General features: G+C 45.5%; 1 protein-coding gene across 10 annotated transcripts in view; it reads left to right on the forward strand.

The window, feature by feature from the left end:
- MAST4 (microtubule associated serine/threonine kinase family member 4) overlaps window positions 1-18581 on the forward strand; it is a 510487-nt gene extending 491906 nt beyond the window's left edge. For 9 of the 10 annotated variants that reach the window (XM_069492549.1, XM_069492550.1, XM_069492551.1 and 6 more), the window contains 5 exons: window positions 338-567; window positions 1129-1251; window positions 8864-9000; window positions 11663-11844; window positions 12209-18581. In XM_069492549.1, the coding sequence (XP_069348650.1) occupies window positions 338-567; window positions 1129-1251; window positions 8864-9000; window positions 11663-11844; window positions 12209-16038 (4502 nt within the window). In that variant the 3' untranslated portion in view covers window positions 16039-18581. The remainder of the gene's footprint in view (window positions 1-337; window positions 568-1128; window positions 1252-8863; window positions 9001-11662; window positions 11845-12208) is intronic. The other variant, XM_069492548.1, reaches the window with a different exon arrangement.

Below are 18581 nucleotides of genomic sequence, written 5' to 3' on the forward strand. Positions count from 1 at the left end.
TTATTTCTTTAGTTAAAATATATTAAGTAAAAATATCACAGCCAGAAAGTTGCTAATCTGTGTCTTTTAATTAGTGTAGACAATTAAGAAATTAGAACTTTCTTATTTGTCTACACTATGATTAACTGAAAAATTCATTGAAATAGAAATACTTTTGAAGTTTCCCTGACAGGCTGCTGTTTCAAAATCCATGCTTATCTCTTTATTTTGCTGTTGGAAATGAATGGGTTTGTTTTGTGACTGTGCTCCCGGTCCTGGCAGGGCCCACGTGGCGAGGGCTGGCTGCATGGATGTGCGTGGCCAGGGCCAGCTTTGGTGACCGGCTTCTTTGTTGCAGATATGTTTGCCGTCTCCCCACTGGGAAGTCCAATGTCTCCCCACTCCCTGTCCTCCGACCCTTCTTCTTCGCGAGATTCCTCTCCCAGCCGAGACTCATCAGCAGCTTCTGCCAGTCCACACCAGCCCATCGTGATCCACAGTTCAGGGAAGAACTATGGCTTCACCATCAGAGCCATCCGGGTGTACGTGGGAGACAGTGACATCTATACAGTGCACCATATCGTTTGGGTGAGACCAACAGTCCCTCATACTTGCTATTAGTGTTCATTTTCAGCCAAGCTGGAGACTGGATAAACTGGCTGAGGCACAGTTAATACCAAATGTATTTTCTTTTAAGATGGGTGTTGGGACCAGTTTCATTTTCCGTTTAGAGCTCTTTCCCTTTGTCTATGTGGTGGAATCGAATCTAGCAAAAACTAATCGTTTCTCATAATTCTGTCCAGTTTTCATATTTGATTGTCCACTTTTAATAGGTACCATGCTGACAGATGTAGTCAAAGGCAGTCCTATACCCATCCTTCTTTCATTCTCTCTCTCTCTCTCTCTTTTTTTTTCCTGGTCTTTTTAAAAATTACCTTCTCAGTTCACTTGAAAATTTTCAAGGAACCATAAGAATTATCCAATTTTGGAACAATGACAGAATAGGAATAGTAACCATGCCTTTTTGATTTTCTATTAAGAGCTTAGAACCATTTGCTAATTAACTCAGAATATTCTGCCAGAGAAACAGTAGGTATTAGGGTTGTCATTTGTTTGCTTACAAATACATTCTCTCCTCTTGGACTGTAGAATGTAGAAGAAGGAAGTCCAGCGTGCCAGGCGGGACTGAAGGCTGGGGATCTGATCACGCACATCAACGGAGAACCGGTACACGGGCTTGTCCACACGGAAGTCATAGAGCTTCTGCTAAAGGTATTGCCGTTTTTATGTCAGGGCCGTGCAGATGAGGTGGGGAGCCCAAGGGAGCTAGTAGCAAGAGGTTGACTGCTCTGTGGCACTCCATGTCATCAGTCTCATTACTGAGAAGGTATTCAGTAGTCTGAGGTTTAATAGGAAGACAAAGATATTAGGAATTCTCTGGTTCTATATTCTGAAATAATATCCTTATATCTGCATGCTCATTCCCTAACTTAATTTTGCTTCTCATTCTCCATTGTAAATAGTAAGAATTCTCTTTGTTTATATACCTCACATGGTGACATCTGTTTGGGAATCACCTGTCCTGAAGGGGAATCTCTTCAGGAACTTTCAGTAGGAACTTCCTAGTATAGTAGAAGACAAAATAGTATTACACTGTAAGGTTAGATCTGAAGCTTTAGTCTGAGAATCGGAGTTCCTTTGAAAGACAGAATTGTGAGTATACACACGTGTACTATAAATTATAAAAATACGTGATACTGGAAGGAGGGATTCTAGCAATTGTGAGGCCTCCCTCCCCCTTCTCAAATTATCTTAAATGAGGATCAATTTGTATTTAAAATGTAAGCTCCATAGAACCTATGGAGTAAGGAGCTCACGTGAGTATAAATGGAGAGAGAGCATATACACCGACCCTCTCGGCCAGTTCTGTTGAGTTATTTACTTTGCCACCTGCTGACTCTAGAATATAAAGTTACAGCTCCAAATATGAATCTGGTTAAAACAAATAAAGAGAAATTTATGTATTTGATTTAAAATTTTCTCAGAAAAAGGTAGCTACGTTATCTGTGATGAGAAATATAGCTCCTAACTTGTGGGATTATTTTACAATCAACATACTTAGGGACGACCTTTTGCTTCTTGGGCACAGTCCTTCAGACTCTGGAAGGGGCTACCAGCCAGAGAGAGGTGAGCTGCAAAGGGCCTGCGGTCTAGTTAGGGAGGCAGAGCATAAATACAGAAAAGCGTAAACACCTACACATCGCTTACGTAATGTTCATTCAGCTTGTTTCTGTAGCACTCGTTCTGAGGCAGGTAGACATCGGTGACATGGGAATTAAGCTATGGTCTCTGCCCTCAAGGTATGGGACATGTATGTGCAGAAACAGCAAAGCTTAATTATTCGGGCTGTAGCAGAGAGAGGAATGTCATACTTCTGGAGAGAACATTCTTGGAGTGGGGAGAGGCATCACAGGGAAGTGATAAGGAGCTGGAACTTGAAAGAAAATGAGGAATTTGGAAGAGACTACAGGGAAGTGGGTGTGCACATCTTTCAAAAGCAAGTGCAATTGAATGACTTTTCTCCTCCCTTCTCTGCTGTTCCTCCAACCCACATAAGTATATTCTCCAAAAGATTCGGGGTCTGACCTAGGTTCCAGGAGTAGTAAACAGCATGTATATCCAAAGGTCCATGTGAAGTAGTAGATAGGAGAGTTATTGCTGTTGATTAATTCATGGCATTAACGGGATTTTGGTCTTGGGCTCAGGCCCCATGGGGACCGGGGGCTCAATAAGTTTGTGGAATTAAGGTGAACCATGGAGTCCTCCTTTTGCAGTGCAGAAGTGAGCACGGGGGAAGCCAGGTACCACATGGCTACTTTGTTGTGTCCTAATTCACGTCTGCTGAACATGCTCTTCAGTTTGGTAGCAAAAGCCTTAAGATGACTGGGGTTAGCTTACACGTTTGCTGTATGGCTGCCGAGTAGAAGCAAATGCCACTTCCGGCACCTCAGTGCCTCAGATCTGGGGTTTTTAATCCCATTCAGCATCTGTCTCTGATAATATCTTTTGTCCAACTGAGATGGAACAGCTCTCTCGGAGAAAATGCCCAAGAAATGGGAGGCAGAGCAGGATTGCTGACTGTGAGATCCCTGGGCTGTGAAAGTCACCTGGAATGATCCTAGATTCCCAGAGACGAAAGTCAGGGGGAGACACAAAAATTCATGAGTGTGACCAGCTGCTTCTCTCGCTGCACTGAATCCTGTGGTCTGTCGTGCCCTATCGTGGGGTCAAAGCCACCCCTGTGGAGAAGGGCCCGGGGAAGTCGGTTTTTCCCTTTGTCTCCTACATCCAAAATAAGCCTTTCCAGTTGGCAGGGCCTGCAGAGATGGGCAGAGGTGCTTGCTGCCTCCAAAGTGCTCCTTGAGCTTTTCTAGGTGCCCTTTTCTTGACCTTTTGTGTTGGAGAAGTCTGTGTTCTGTAGGCGTGCATGCTTCTAGTGATCATTCATTCTGCTAGAGCTTTTCCAGACCTTGGCATCTGTGACTTAAAAAAGGTTAGAGGGATTTCAAATGGTGATGTACGTTTTGTCTTCTGTATTCTTTGTAACACTGTTGTGTTACATGCAGAATAGCTCCTGCCATGGCATAGCTCTAGGTCACATGATATCTCTCTCCACAACATCAGAATAAGAAATAATAGACTGAAATATAGCTATTGAGAAATATGCATCTATTTATTTTGCTGAGACATAATGGATCACTTTCATGATTTATTCTGTCAAGTATTTTAATATGATTCTGGATTTTAAAACTTCTCTTCCTGCTTCTATGAGATTTGAATGTGTATTTCCCCTAAAGGTCTCTTAGCAGACGCAGATGATCCCATTTATAACATTGTGCCCTGGTCTGGTTACGGAGCCGCTTCCATGCCTGAAACCTGGATCCAGCCCCTGGTGTCACCGCACACAGGGGAGTGGAGCCGCCGGCACCCTCGGAAGCCGTGGGGTGCTCTGTCACAAATCCAGACAGAGGATCCTGCCTGCGCTTCATGAAAGAAGCACTCAAGAGGAGTAACCAGAGTGTAGTGAAACAAAGAGGATACAGGGGATTTAATTATCTTCCCAGTGAACTGTGTAATCATGCAGCTTTCTTGCAAATTTAACCAACGATTCTTGAACGAAGAGTGTAAAGCGACTGGTGTCAATGCTGGGCCCCTGCGCGCCATCGCGGGTTTAGCATCGGCGTGGGCGCTGCACTCCGGTATTCTTGGATGCTGTCTACACAGTGTTGTAGACTTGCCAAGTACTTTACAAAATCTCATGATTTTGTAAAATCAGAGAAAGGTGGAGAGAGGTTATGACCGAGGGTTGTGTGTATGTGTTTAATAGAACCACATGAGTACATGCACAATATTTATGTTTGGGATCATGGACATAGTAAGCATTTTTCACGTTTCATTTGGGCTCATTTACCTTCACAAACTCAAAGTGAACCCACTAGGGAAGCGCTAACTTCCACGCACAGGGAAACTTGCCCAAAGTCACTTGGCGTCCTGGATCCATGGGTGTGTAGAATGTCATGGTTATCCAGCTCAACGTCCTTTACAGTGTACTCCTCCAGCTGCACCTCACACCTTTCCTGCCCTGCTACAAGGGCACCTCCATTTGATAATCTGCCTAACAGAACTTCATCAACAGACTTTCATCGTTCTTCACCCATGACAGTTAGGAGTGGGGACCATACTGATCCAGCGCTATTCCCTGATCCCATGATAACTTGTCAGGCTTAACTTCTGTGATCCAAGAAACTTTCCACTCAGCCAGGTTGCTGTTTTAATATAGCATTGGTTTAAATCCCCAAAGCATAAGAGAAGCCCTAAAACTTCACCAGCCCCTGCTTCAGAAAAGTCTTTTCCATGAACTCTGGGAGCCTCCAGGTGCTAAAATGAGGACCGTCAAATAGCATCATTACCATTCTCATGTATTTACTGAGCCTCTGATATGTGCAAGCCTTGTGTGGAGTGCTGCAAAGGTGACACAGAAATGACATGGATGAATAGCTAATGGGGAAAGAACTTCTGGTACCTGCCAAGCAGTGTTATAAGTGCTTGACAGGAATAAACTCAAGTAACCCTCATAGTTACACTCTGAGGAAGGTGCTATAAATACAAATGCTCCATTTCACAGATGGAAAAAACCAAAGCGGAGAGAAGTTAACAAAGCAACCCAAGCGTGTCTTCTAGGAAGGGGCAGAAGGTGATTTGTGCCCAGGCAGTGCAGCCCTGGAGCCTGTGCTTTCCCCTGCTACAGGGTGCTGCTCTGCGCATGACGTCTCTGATTGCCAATAACTTAGAGTCTCATGTCCACAGGGGGAAACGGTGGCAACGCCAGGCTACAATCAAAGTGTTAACATAGATAACGGACTGTAAACACGCCAGAAGTTCTGAGGAGAGATGGCTTTTCTCCAGGGTGGACAGGAATGGTGTCAAAGAATCGAGGGTTGTCAGTGCAGGGCTTTGAGAGAGGGTTGGAGATTCAGTATATGGAAAGGGGCTGCAGGACAGTCTAGGCAGAATGAAGAGGTGTGTAAATGCAAGGGCGGGGGATCTCAAGGCATATGACGTACACAGGTGAACCCGTGTGCTGGAACCTCGGTTAATGTAAGGATAAAGTGTGCGAGGTGGCTGGGGCTGGGTGGTGAACAGGTGAGGACACAGGGATGCAGAGAGAGCCCACCGCCCATCAGCGGTTTGCAGAGAAAGAAATGTAAAGGCAGTCAAGAGTGGTTTACTCAAGACCCACTGATAGCTAAGACAGAGCCAGACTGCGAGAAGCAGTTGGACCACCTGACTTCTGCTATTGCATTCAAGTCAGCCTGTTTAAAAGAATTTTCCTCCAGCTGTGCGCTAATCACGAAATAGTTTACATTAAAAGTGAACTAATTGAACATTTAACAGTCTACTGACTGCATGTTGGTGGTGCTCATTTTTTAAACAAATGCCATGGAATTTCTCTGATAGGAAGTTACTCATTAATCAAGAGAAGTTAATTTTGGATAAAGCAGCCGGGTAAGCCCCTCTGAGTAGTCCCGGTAGCGCTGGCTGTAGCTGAATGGATCCACCAGGTGGCAGGCTTTGCAAATCTCGCCTATTCTTATTTTTCCATTCCTTTGCCATTTTTGTAACCATTGATGTTTCCAACCTAATATTTGCACTCTGCATCCTTTGTGCTTGCATTTCCCCTTAGAGAGTTTGGTGTTTGTGCATAAGTCCAGTGCATTGTACTCTGGAGCAGCTATATATAAAAACAAGAAAGAGCAAGCTGGGTTTCGTTTCTGTAGGGGAAGGAACATTTATTTGTGCAGAGCCTAGTGATGTGCTGTCACTTAACAAGCCCTGGTCTTCACTATTTTCTGATGTTATATGTATTTCCAGGATTTACTTTTGCCTAATACAATTTTATGATATGCTTATATCTCCTTCACTTCTTTTTGACAATCTGATACCTTGACTGTGCCTCGTGTCAGTGAAGTGCCTGGTTCTTCCACTGTGCACTAAGCACCAGCCATGCACTGTGCCAGGCACAGGAGGAGCAGAGGGGACCAGAGCGTGCCCTGCCCTTAGGGACCAGCGTTTGGAAGGAGGGAATTGGGGGTGAGGGGCAGGAGAGCCAGGCTCGGGTTCTTCCTCTGTGGCCTTGTGATAGAAGATTATCAGCATCTCTAAATCTATTTTCCTTATCTGTAGAATAAGGATAACAATTTCTTCCAAATCTTGAGGATGAAACAAACAACCTTCATGCCTTAGTTATGAAAATAAATTGAGAGACTATATTTGAAAAATGGTTTAAAGATCAAAATGTGGTTTTAAAATGCCAGGTGGCATTGTTAATCTCTTATGGGTAAAGATGTAAAAGTTAGGCTGAATCATATTAGGAAAGAGCAGGGCGGGACTGGGCCCCGGAGGTGGTGCGGCTCTGTGTCCGCTCTGCGTGTGTGGGGAGGGGGAGAGAACTTCAGGAAAGATGAATTCTAACCACGTGTGTTGCCTCCATCCTTCACCGTAGGAAGAACTAAAATTTCGGCATGGCCTTAATTTGTGAAAAGAAGACCTCATTCCAGAAAACCTTCACTAGTAGACCTTACATATAAGCTGAATTTTTCATTTAAAGAATAAATAGAATACTGATAGATAAAGATTTATTTTTAAAGTTTTGACATTTGCCTGTAGAATACCTAATTTATTATTTTTGGTCTTGTTACAGTTAAAACCCCATTTCCCTAAAATGTTTTCTACAAATATGACATTATGTATGGAATTATATGATCTTAAATATATAAAGAACTCTAAGACCGATGATAAGATAGGAAGACTTTCCAATATTAAACTGGATATAAGACATGAGCAAATCATTCCCTAAAGAAATACAGATAACCAAAACAAATAAGAGACAGTGTCAACACTTACAAAAATGGAAAATAGAAAACAAGAGCAGTAGGGAAATAGTTAAGTAAATTTTGATTCACCCATCTGATGGAATATTTTATGTAGTCAGTAAAAATCACATTCCTAAAGAATATTTAACAATGAAGGGGAAGTTTATCAAAAATATGTAACGTGAAATGAAAAACAACGTAAAACTGTAAATATAATAAGAGTAAAATTGTTTATTAATGCATGTGTATGTAAGTGCGTATTTATACATACCTGAAAAAAGACCAGCAGGAAATACATTGAAATATAACGAGTGGTAGCTGGGTGGTAGGCTTCTCAATGGTTTTTATTTTTTTTATTTATACTTTATTATTTTCTTCTTATAATGGTATGGATTACTTCCCAAATCAGAGAGGAAATAGATGTTATCATGAAAACTGTCATTTCCTGTTCTTCCCAGTCATCTGCCCCTACCATATTTAATTCTCCTTCCTCTTGGTACCATTCAGACCTCAGCTGGTAGATGTCTTCTGGGCATGGGCTTTTAAAAAGGCCCTTCTTACTGTATTACTTGTATTTTCAAGGTTTCAGGGCAATCTCTGACTTTGCAAAGGACATGTTTCTCCCCTGGTTGTTATGAAATTCAAGAAGGGATAATTGATGCCGCCTGCCCTGGGCACCCCTCCACCTACCTGCTGACTCTGCACTCAGCTCTGTCCCCAGGGCCTGGCCAGCAAGCCCCTGTCCCAGGATTGAGTGAAAGGACACAGAAACCCTCCAGGAATTACCTCACCTTGCGTGACCTGGTTAAAGAGAGGTTTCCTACTGGCTGGCATAAACTCTCCAGCTCTGCAAGCTGACAGGTTTTATGGCGATAGAAAAGGAACCTTTTAAAAAAAATTAAAAAATAAATGTCTCATTCAGTTTTGCTACTCTATAATTTCTAAGCCAAAGGAAAAACACAAAAAGGAGAAAAAAGAAAAATCAACCAAGAGCAGACAGCCGCTGGGCACATTTATACTTAATACATATGGATGAAGATATCTGTTATTTATAGAGCTCTTTCCATGTGTCACACTCGGTGCAAAAGGCTTTGCAAACTTTCTCTTACTTAATCCTCACATGAGCCCTGTGTGATAGGTAGGATGATATTGTTAGCTGGTACAGAAAGTTGGCAGAGGGGGAGGGTAAGCAGCTTGCTAAGGTCACAGAGCTTGGATTTGAACTCAGATCGGTGGACTCCAGAGCCCACCCTCTTAAAGAAACTTCTACCCAGTTTGTATTCTGTCAGGACATCACTGATGGGAGGGTTGTTTAGAAACGGAAGGCCTTTCATATGCATGCTCATGTCTATTTTTATTTGTCTTTGAAGCTCCTACCTCTCTTCTGATCTTGCTTCATCACAGCATTTCCCTTTAATACCACCTCATTTTTTTTTTTTTTTTTTTTACAGAGTGGAAATAAGGTGTCAATCACTACTACTCCTTTTGAAAACACATCAATCAAAACAGGACCAGCCAGGAGAAACAGCTATAAGAGCCGGATGGTGAGGCGGAGCAAGAAATCTAAGAAGAAAGAAAGTCTAGAAAGGTTAGTGAAGTTATTATTTAATGGTATTTGTGAGTTGGGTGTATACCCATCTTGAAGAAAAGTTACTCCTTACTTACCTTAAATGCTTACATAGGAGAAAGATCTGTTTCTCTCTGAAAACTTTCATGTTAAGGTTCACGTGTATTATACATTAAAGTTCATAGTCATAATAGCATTGATTTCCATAGTAAAAGGATTTACATATTTACATGGTAGAAGGATTTAGATTGCTGCTTATCATATGTGAAAGCCAGGAAAAGTCCTTTGCTGTTTTTTTAAGCTTCCCCATTTCAGTTGAGTTGGATTTGAGGAACTGGACTTTCAGGCAGTTTTTATAATAACATTAAATCTACATTTAAAATGTCCTTTACATTATCTAAAAACAGTTGCCACTTTTTTAAAAATGCCAGATATTCTAAAATAACTATATCTTTAAAGTTTCCAAGTAAGCCTAGAAATAAAAGGGCTTTGTTTCGTGGACTGGAACTCTAACCAGCTCCTACACGTCTGCAGCCTGGGAAGCAGTGATGACTGTCTTGTTGTGCTCTGTGCAGACGCCCGCAAGATGCGTGTGTGTCTTCCTGGCAGGGATGTTTCTTGCCGGGCAGCTCTGTGGGTGTTCCTCCTGCGTAGCACCACAGCATTCTCCTTTACCCACTCTGACCTCATGAAATCTTACCAAATTAAGAGGATTTTTTGATGATAGAAGTGTAGAAAAATAAGCAAACAAAAAAGAATGATTTATTAATGCTAGGAAAAATAAATAAATAAGGAAGCAGAATTATATTTCTCATGGCCCGGCTGTGAACAATATTTATAACATAAAATAAGACACCAGCCATTTTTCTAACCCAAAATTTTATAGCGATATTTGGAGGATCAGACAAGGGAGGAAGTGTTTGGTCAAAAGGTAGGAGGGGGCTGTACAAGAGCTCAATTGTCATCTTTCATAGTGGAAGATCAACAGACAATTTCTAAAACTGGAAAACTCAAACACAGGGTAAGCACATCGTTTACCAATATACAAATGGGAAGAGAAAGGGGTAAAAGAGTAGCAAGTGGTTTCCCTGGGGAGTGGCGAGAAAGAGTAGAGGAGTTGCTATTTTTCATTATAAGTTTATAGAACTATATGACTTTTCAACCTGAGTATAATTATTACTTTGATTAAAATTAAGCACACACAAGTTCTGGGATCCTTCTTTTCTTTTTTGTGTGCTTTACATTTTAACACATTGAAGGCCACACAAAAAAATCAGAAACTTTTCCTTGGGGCCACAGTATTTTATTATGAAAATAGAGTCAAAACTTTAGTATAATTTAAAGGTAGGCCGGGCGCGGTGGCTCACGCCTGTAATCCTAGCACTCTGGGAGGCCGAGGTGGGTGGATCGCTCAAGGTCAAGAGTTCGAGACCAGCCTGAGCAAGAGCGAGACCCCGTCTCTACTAAAAATAGAAAAAAATTATATGGACAACTAAAAATATATATATAGAAAAATTAGCCGGGCATAGTGGTGCATGCTTCTAGTCCCAGCTACTCGGGAGGCTGAGGCAGGAGGATCGCTTGAGCCCAGGAGTTTGAGGTTGCTGTGAGCTAGGCTGACGCCACGGCACTCACTCTAGCCTGGGCAACAGAGTGAGACTCTGTCTCAAAACAAAAAAAAAAAAAAAAAAAAAAAATTTAAAGGTAAACATAAATAGAAAAACAAAATGTATTGACTTCTTCTATTCATTTAATCTATATTTTTAGAATTGTCAATATTAATTGTAACAAGAACATCAACAAGTAATATATCATGTATGCTTCACGTGGCCCCCAGGGTCAAAACTGAAGTGAGTTAAATACAACTCTCATGGCAGTTAAGGTGTTATTTATGCTTTCAGTCATACAGAACAAACTGTTTGAGTGGTCGCAGTGTGCAGGTTCTGTTTAAGCTCTCAGGGTGCATTAGGCTTATATCATGGTAAAAGAACTCCATCACCAGGGCACCCACGTGCCCTGACAAGCCATTGGAAGCTGTGATCTTTGGCTTTAGGATGTGCTCATTGAGCCCTAACTGCACATTTGCTTCTAATGCTGCACAATGTCTGCTGCCCTGCTGATACGATACACTTCAGCTTCACCTTTCTCGGTTTTTCTATGTGAATGCACAGCCTCCATTGTTGTCAGGAATATTCAGGAGCCCACAGCGGAATAAGCACAGCAAACAGCCCTTCAGTGATAAAGCCTCTGCCCGGTGTATGACCACTAAAGAATTCTGTACCCAGGATAATGGGTTTTCTCCCAGAGATTCACTTAGTATTATTTCTCAGTTAAATCGTGTCAGCATATTTGAGGATATGTACTCAGAAGCTTTCAGGCAAAGAACACCTTCCTTGTAAATCTAACAAGTAAATGAATATTTTTAATATATTTTTCCTATTTTCCTGGCTCTTCTTAAAAGTGTTGGGATTTAAGAGAGCTTCTGTTGTGTGCTACCAAAGACTGTGCCTTTACACATCATAAAAAAGTTTTAATATAAAAGTGGTAGCCTACTATTTAACAGGGTCTGCAAACATTTCACTGTCTCTGACAGAGCCTTTGAACCGACTACACTGGTATTGTAGGGAGGCAGGGATAGTTCTAAAAGTAGACTCTGGTCCATGTTTTCCTGTTTTCACCCTAGGAGGAGATCTCTTTTCAAAAAGCTAGCCAAGCAGCCTTCTCCGTTACTCCACACCAGCCGGAGTTTCTCCTGCTTGAACCGATCGCTGTCGTCAGGAGAGAGCCTGCCAGGGTCCCCCACCCACAGCGTGTCCCCCAGGTCTCCCACGCCAAGCTATCGCTCCCCCTCCGACTTCCCATCCGGTGAGTGACTTCCCTGGTCTGGACAGCAGGGGAGAGTTGAGAGGAGGCAAAGTTACCATCTGAGGTCCTGAAAAGCATGAAGCTTATTCCACCTTAAGGAAAGCAGGTTGAGGATGTGAATGATACAGGATTTACAGGGAGGTCATAAGATGTAGCTGTTCTGACCAATAAAATAAGGCGAGAAGTCTGGGGCTAAACTTTCATATGGGGAAGTTTATCTGAAAAGTGTTTATTTCACTCGTTATAGGCTGAGACAGTTTGCTAACTTTTACCTGGCCTTACCTATAACAGTATGGGCTACAAATGTAGAATTAAAAGGGGACATGACCATGGATGCTCACAGCCTTCTGTTTTCCACCCACAGGTACTAATTCCTCCCAGAGCAGCTCCCCAAGTTCTAGTGCTCCCAATTCCCCAGCGGGGTCAGGGCACATCCGGCCCAGCACCCTCCACGGTCTGGCCCCCAAACTCGGTGGGCAGCGGTACCGCTCCGGAAGGCGTAAGTCGGCTGGCAACATCCCGCTCTCCCCGCTGGCGCGGACACCCTCTCCAACCCCCCAGCCTACCTCCCCTCAGCGTTCCCCATCCCCTCTTTTGGGACACTCCCTCGGCAATTCCAAGATCACACAAGCCTTTCCCAGCAAGATGCACTCCCCTCCCACCATCGTCAGGCACATCGTGAGGCCCAAGAGCGCAGAGCCCCCGAGGTCCCCGCTGCTCAAGCGCGTGCAGTCGGAGGAGAAGCTGTCGCCCTCCTACAGCAGCGACAAGAAGCACCTGTGCTCCCGCAAGCACAGCCTAGAGGTGACCCAGGAGGAGGTGCAGCGGGAGCAGTCCCAGCGGGAGGCGACGCTGCAGAGCCTGGAGGAGAACGTGTGTGACCCGCCGCCCCTGAGCCGCGCCCGGCCGGTGGAGCAAGGCTGCCTGAAACGCCCTGTCTCCCGGAAGCTGGGCCGGCAGGAGTCTGTGGACGAGCTGGACCGGGACAAGTTGAAGGCCAAGGTGGTGGTGAAGAAACCGGACGGATTCCCCGACAAACAGGAATCCCACCAGAAATCCCACGGACTGGGGGGCGATTTGGAAAACCTTGCTATCTTTAAGCTAGAAGAGAGAGAGAAGAAAATCTATCCGAAGTCTTTAGAAAGGTCACATCATTTTGAAAACAAGGCAGCCATGCAGGAGGCCCAGTCTCTGGGCAGTCTGCTGAAGGACGCGCTTCACAAGCAGGCCAGCGTGCGCGCCAGCGAGGGCGCCGCTTCCGAAGTGGCGGTGGCCGGCTCTGGCCTGGCACCCGGGGAGCACAGCCAGGGCACCGGGGACTTCAAACGGGCCTCCACTCCCGGCACTCTCCAGGACGGTCTCTGTCACTCTGTCGACAGCACGGAGAAGGCCAAGGACCTTCTGCGATGTGAGAAGTTAGACAGCAAGCTGGCCAATATCGATTACCTCCGAAGGAAGATGTCACTTGAAGACAAAGACGACAGCCTCTGCCCCGTGGTGAAGCCCAAGATGACAGCTAGTCCCCACGAATGCCTACCAGGGAACCCAGTCCGGCCCATAAGTGGGCAGCAAGAGCCCCCTCCAGCCTCTGAGAGCCGAGCCTTTATCAGCAGCCCCCACGCGGCCCAGATCAGTGCCGTCTCTTTTGTTCCCCTCAAGGGCTTAGCTGGCCGGGTGGACAGTGGAGCAGAGAAGCCAGGCTTGGTTGCTCCCGAGTCCCCTGTCAGGAAAAGCCCCTCCGAGTATAAGCTGGAAGGCAGGTCTGTTTCATGCCTGAAGCCCATTGAGGGCACTTTGGACATCGCTCTCCTGTCTGGACCCCAGGCCTCCAAGACAGAGCTGCTTTCACCAGAGCCTGCCCAGAGTCCCAGCCCAGGTGGTGACGTGGGGCCTTCTATGCCACCGGCTCTCCCTGGCAGCAGCAAGAAAAAGGGAGAAACTACCAATCCAAGAGAGCCTTCTCCTGCCAGCTTAAAGATGAATAAATCCCATCTGCTTGAGCCTCGATTCCTGCCCCCAAGCCGGGGTCTCCAGAATTCACCAGCAGCTCCCCTGCCTGACCCAGAAGTAAAGCAGGACAAGAAGGTTTCCCATCCTGCTGCCAGGAGCCTGGTGACAGTCATGGGAAATGATCCCCAATGGAGAGAGAGTGGCCCCCCAAAACACCAAGACCACACCACCGACACCAAGCTCCTCTCCTGCCTGGGGCAGAGCCTCCATGGTGCCGACCCGGCCAGGCCACGGGGCCCACTCCCACCCGAAGGTGCCTCCTCCAAGGAGAAGCCAGGCCTGAGGGAATCGTCTGAAAGGGTCCCTTCCACAGGCAGAAGCGAGTGGTCTGCTGCAAGGGCTGATGTATGCAGAGACCCCTCCGTGGAGCCATACCTGCCGGAAACTGCTAAAAGCAGTGACAACTCCAGAAATCTCCCCTCGGTGGGAAGGACCCGCCCGGATTTCTACACGCAGCCCCAGGCCATGGAGAAAGCACCGGGGCCTTGTGGGAAAACAAGCCACAGAGATGGCCGGGATGAGGTGAGGCCCCTGGCCAGAGAGGATTCTTTGCACTCAGCTGGGCTTCCTTGTCAGAAGCAGCTGGGCAAGGGGAGAAGCGGCACAGAACCCAAGCCTGAAGCCCCTCCTGCCAGGCCGTCTCTGCAGCCACCTGGAGTTGACGGTGGGAAAAGTGAAAAGCTCTCCAGTTTCCCATCTTTGCAGAAAGATGGTCCCAAGGACCCGGAAAGGAAAGAACCACCTCTGCAAAGGCATCTCAGCAGTAGCCCTCAGCCCCCACCGACCACCAAGGAACTGCCCAGCCTGGCCTCCTGGCAGCATTGCAGTTCCCCGAGCCACACTTCCAGCAGAGAGCAGGGGACCAAGCCCAGTGCTGCAGAACCCAGCCCGGCCCCCCCAGAGCCTCCCAAGCCTGCCGCTTTGCCCAGCGAAAGCAGCAGCCACAAGCCCCGGCTGGGCCCTGACCCAGGCCCTCCCAAGTCTAAGCATGCAGACAAGTCTCTCTCCTCACAGAAACCAAGCATCGGGGCCGCGAAGGGCAAAGAACCTATCACTCAGACGCTCGGTGGCTCTAGCCGAGAGGGGAAGGGCAGTGGTAAGAGTGGGTTGGATGCGTTCCCTGTCATCCCAGGCTCCCAGAACAAAGCCAGCGATGCGATTGGCCAGGGTGAAAGTAGGCCCTCTGTCCCACTGCACACTGAAGGGGGTCCTCCAGACACCACACTGAAACCCACCGGTGGTGGGCGTCCACCCGAGATGCCGGAGAAGCCCTCGCATTTGCCACGGCAGGGACCCCCAGGGATTAGCGAGTCAGTGGAGCAGAAACTTTCCACTGTCAGCGAAACACAAAACCTATCTCCAAAGCACCCCAAACCATCCACTGTGAAAGATTGCCCCCCTCTGTGCAGACTGACAGACAAAAGCCCAAGTCAGCAGGCCACCACTGACAGGAAGTCTGAAGGGAACAAATGCACAGAAGCACTTTATGTCCCAGCAGACAGCGAGAAGCTCGAGTCCAGCCCTTCCCCCGTGCACGGGGAGACCTGGCTGAAAGGCGCGGAGAGGCCGGCCGCAGCCGTGGGGAAGGGCCTCGGTCCCCAGAAACCACTGACTGAGGCAGGCAAGCCCAGCAGCATGAAACGGTCACCCTCGGCCACGGGGCAGAGTTCTTTGCGATCAGCCGCCCTCCTGGAAAAGTCTCTGAGCTATTCCTCCAGCTTTCCTGAAGCCAGGCCAGCAGTCGGAGAGGCCTTTACAACCAACGGCGACACCTCTGCTGCCAAGGCCAATGGGGGCACAGTTGAGCCCCCAGCCCCCAGCAATAGGGACCATAGGAAGTGTCAGTCAGGCGGGGACGGCAGAACCCAAATGACAAAGAGCGACTCTTTGCCATCCTTCCGGATCTCCACCACCACTCCGGAGTCGCACCACCCTGACCCAAACGTGACGGGCGGAGCCAGCCACCGGGACAGGGCGCTGTCTGTAACTGCCTCCGCAGGAGAAACCAGAGGGAAGGAGCCTCCCCCGGCGAGGAAGCAGAACGCGGGCAGAGAAGTGACCAAGCCCTCGCCAGCCCCGAGCACTGACCGCCCCATCGCCCTTTCTTCTGAGAAGGACTTTGTGGTGCGGCAGAGGCGGGGGAAAGAGAGTTTGCGCAGCAGCCCTCACAAAAAGGCCTCGTAACGGGGCCGACCCTGGGGCTGGCCTGCGGTGACCCGGCCTGAATGTGTGACTGTGTCTTGACGACCTTTCGAAACCAGCACTGTGTGGCAGCGTCCGCCAGGCGGAGCGCGGAGCCTCATTGAGGAAGGAGAGAAAGAAAGAAAGAAAGAAGGGACCTTCTTCCAGATGCCTTCCCAGTTGTAACCAGTAAAACTGTTACCAGATAGTGTTTGTATGGGGGGGAAAAAAAAACACCTTTACAGTTGAGGGTTGTTGAGGAAAAAGATTTTCTCTGTAAATAAATAGCAACGTGTTTGGTTTGGGATGTGGAGTCTATACCTTGCTGCTGATTGCGTCGTTTACTACAGCTTTTTATTTTTTTTAAATAAGATTTTTGCTTTACGGTTTATCATAATGTAATAGTGAAGCAAAATGGTCAAAACTGGGTGTATGTAAAAATATAGATACACTCCTATTCGTGTATATGCACATCCACCCCCATATTTTGGTCTGTGGTTTAAGAGACTATTTCAAGGTTCCATTTTTATAAGCTAAAACGCTCTAAGTGAAGTTAAAGATGGAAGAAAGCCCTAAATACAGTAGATTGTGAGTTTTTATGTGTATTTTTAACCAGAGTTTCTGATAGTACTATATCTGGCTACCTATGTTTCCAGATCTAAAGCAAGAACTCCTCTAGTCACTGCATTTGGCGTCCTCCTCCGTTAGGACGGGCCGGGACAAACGGAGCTAGCCGTTTCCATTTCACAGTCGTCCTCATGGACGTTCTGATCCTGGGTCCAACTGTCTGAAAGGCCAGTCGTCCTTGTCTGTGGATGCGTATGTCTGGTCTTCACCTGAAGTAGAGCAGGGACTATAAACACACATCAGCATTATTTCTGTTCTTTTCCTTTCCCTTCTTTTCAAGCTGTTAAACTCAAGCCTTTATGCTGTGAGTGAGTAGTCCAAGAAGCACACATTTTGTAGAAGTCCAGAACCAGCCCTGCTCTTGAATTAAAAGGAAAATTGCTGGCTGCACACAAATCTGCTAGTACTTAGGTCAAGTAATAAGCATCAGGCATTGGAAGAGGTTTTAAATTTGCTTTTGTGAGGAAAAGAACGGGGGCGGGGGGATTTTGGGCATCATAGCATATATATTAAGGAATAATCAGGACATCAGATACATTTTAATACATAGCTGGGGCCTTATGTTGTAGATGAAGCTTGCTGTTTTTAGCAAGTTCCTAGGTTTCACATTCATTTCTGATGCATCAAGTAGCTCCATACATTTCATAACATGATATCTTTATTTGTATGCAAAAAACTATTAATAAAGAGCAGCATTTTTGTAACAGAGACTTGGAGCTATTTGGTGCTTGAATGTGACCATCCTTTTTACTTTTGCTAAGCCTTATTTAAATTTTGTATACTGTGGAATATGCAGAATTTGTCAAATCATTTTAGTGCTGAAAGTTTCTGATTTTGGGGTGTTTTTTTTTGTTGCAGGTTTTTTGGTTTTTTTTTTTTTTTGGTGGCTTGTTTTGTATTGTAATATGGCACTTGCTGTTGTAAGTACTAAGGCACTAAGAGAAAATACAGATAAGTATTCATTAGATGCATGGGAACCATAGCAGGAATTTTTTATTTCGTTTTTTAAGAGAAAAAAATTACCAGCAAATAACTAATTCAGCACCCAAATCCCCTCGGGGATGTCTTAGCATCTTCAGGCTATAAAATTGTTCATCCAAGCACAGCATAATATACAGCCCTGTGGACTGTAAATCTTCTAGGGAGGCTATAAACTCCACCTCGAAAACAAAAGCATAACTTAACCAACTACTCAGTTGTCCTTGATTGTAAAATGAGTTGGTAATGGGCAAAAACAAAAAAACAAAAAAAAGAAAAATGTCTCTTCTTTGTCCCTAATTTTCTTCCATGTGGTTTCAACCATTCCACATCACTACCTTGTGAAACTATAGAAGAAACACATCTTTTACAAGAACTTAAATGGGTTTCAGAAGTGTTCTCAGCATTTATAATACGTATCTGTGTTTGGTGGTTGTCATAATCCAATCCTTCTACACTCAGACATCGAGGCAGGTCTATCGGGGAAGTAGTTCATGGTTTACAGCCTTTTTTTTTTTTTTTTTAACTGTCCAATTTCCTTTAAAGCACAACTAGCTGTTTACAAATGATATTTTTATGTATATTTTGTATAGTGTGTTATCATTTTTGCCAAATATGTTTTTCATCATGGATGAGTAAAGAGTACTTAAGGTTGCATTCATGTAATACCTGTTGTTGTAAACCTCTCCAATCAGCTGGTAGAAATTCTCCTAGTTGTGTTCTGTTTGGTCAGTCTCTGTGTGATTGTAAGATGTGCTCCTTGGTAGTACTCCCAGCTGTAGATTTACCAGCTTAAAAGTTTGTTAGGATCTGTGCAATAAAGTGTTTGCAGTCTTATTTTCTCTAAGAAATTCCTTATGGATGTCATAATTGTTGTATATTGAACAAAATATTTATACTTATGCAGTTGCATAACATTGAAATAAAAATTTAGCATGAAA

This window comes from Eulemur rufifrons, chromosome 17 (genome assembly GCF_041146395.1).
Source record: "Eulemur rufifrons isolate Redbay chromosome 17, OSU_ERuf_1, whole genome shotgun sequence".
NCBI lineage: Eukaryota > Metazoa > Chordata > Mammalia > Primates > Lemuridae > Eulemur > Eulemur rufifrons.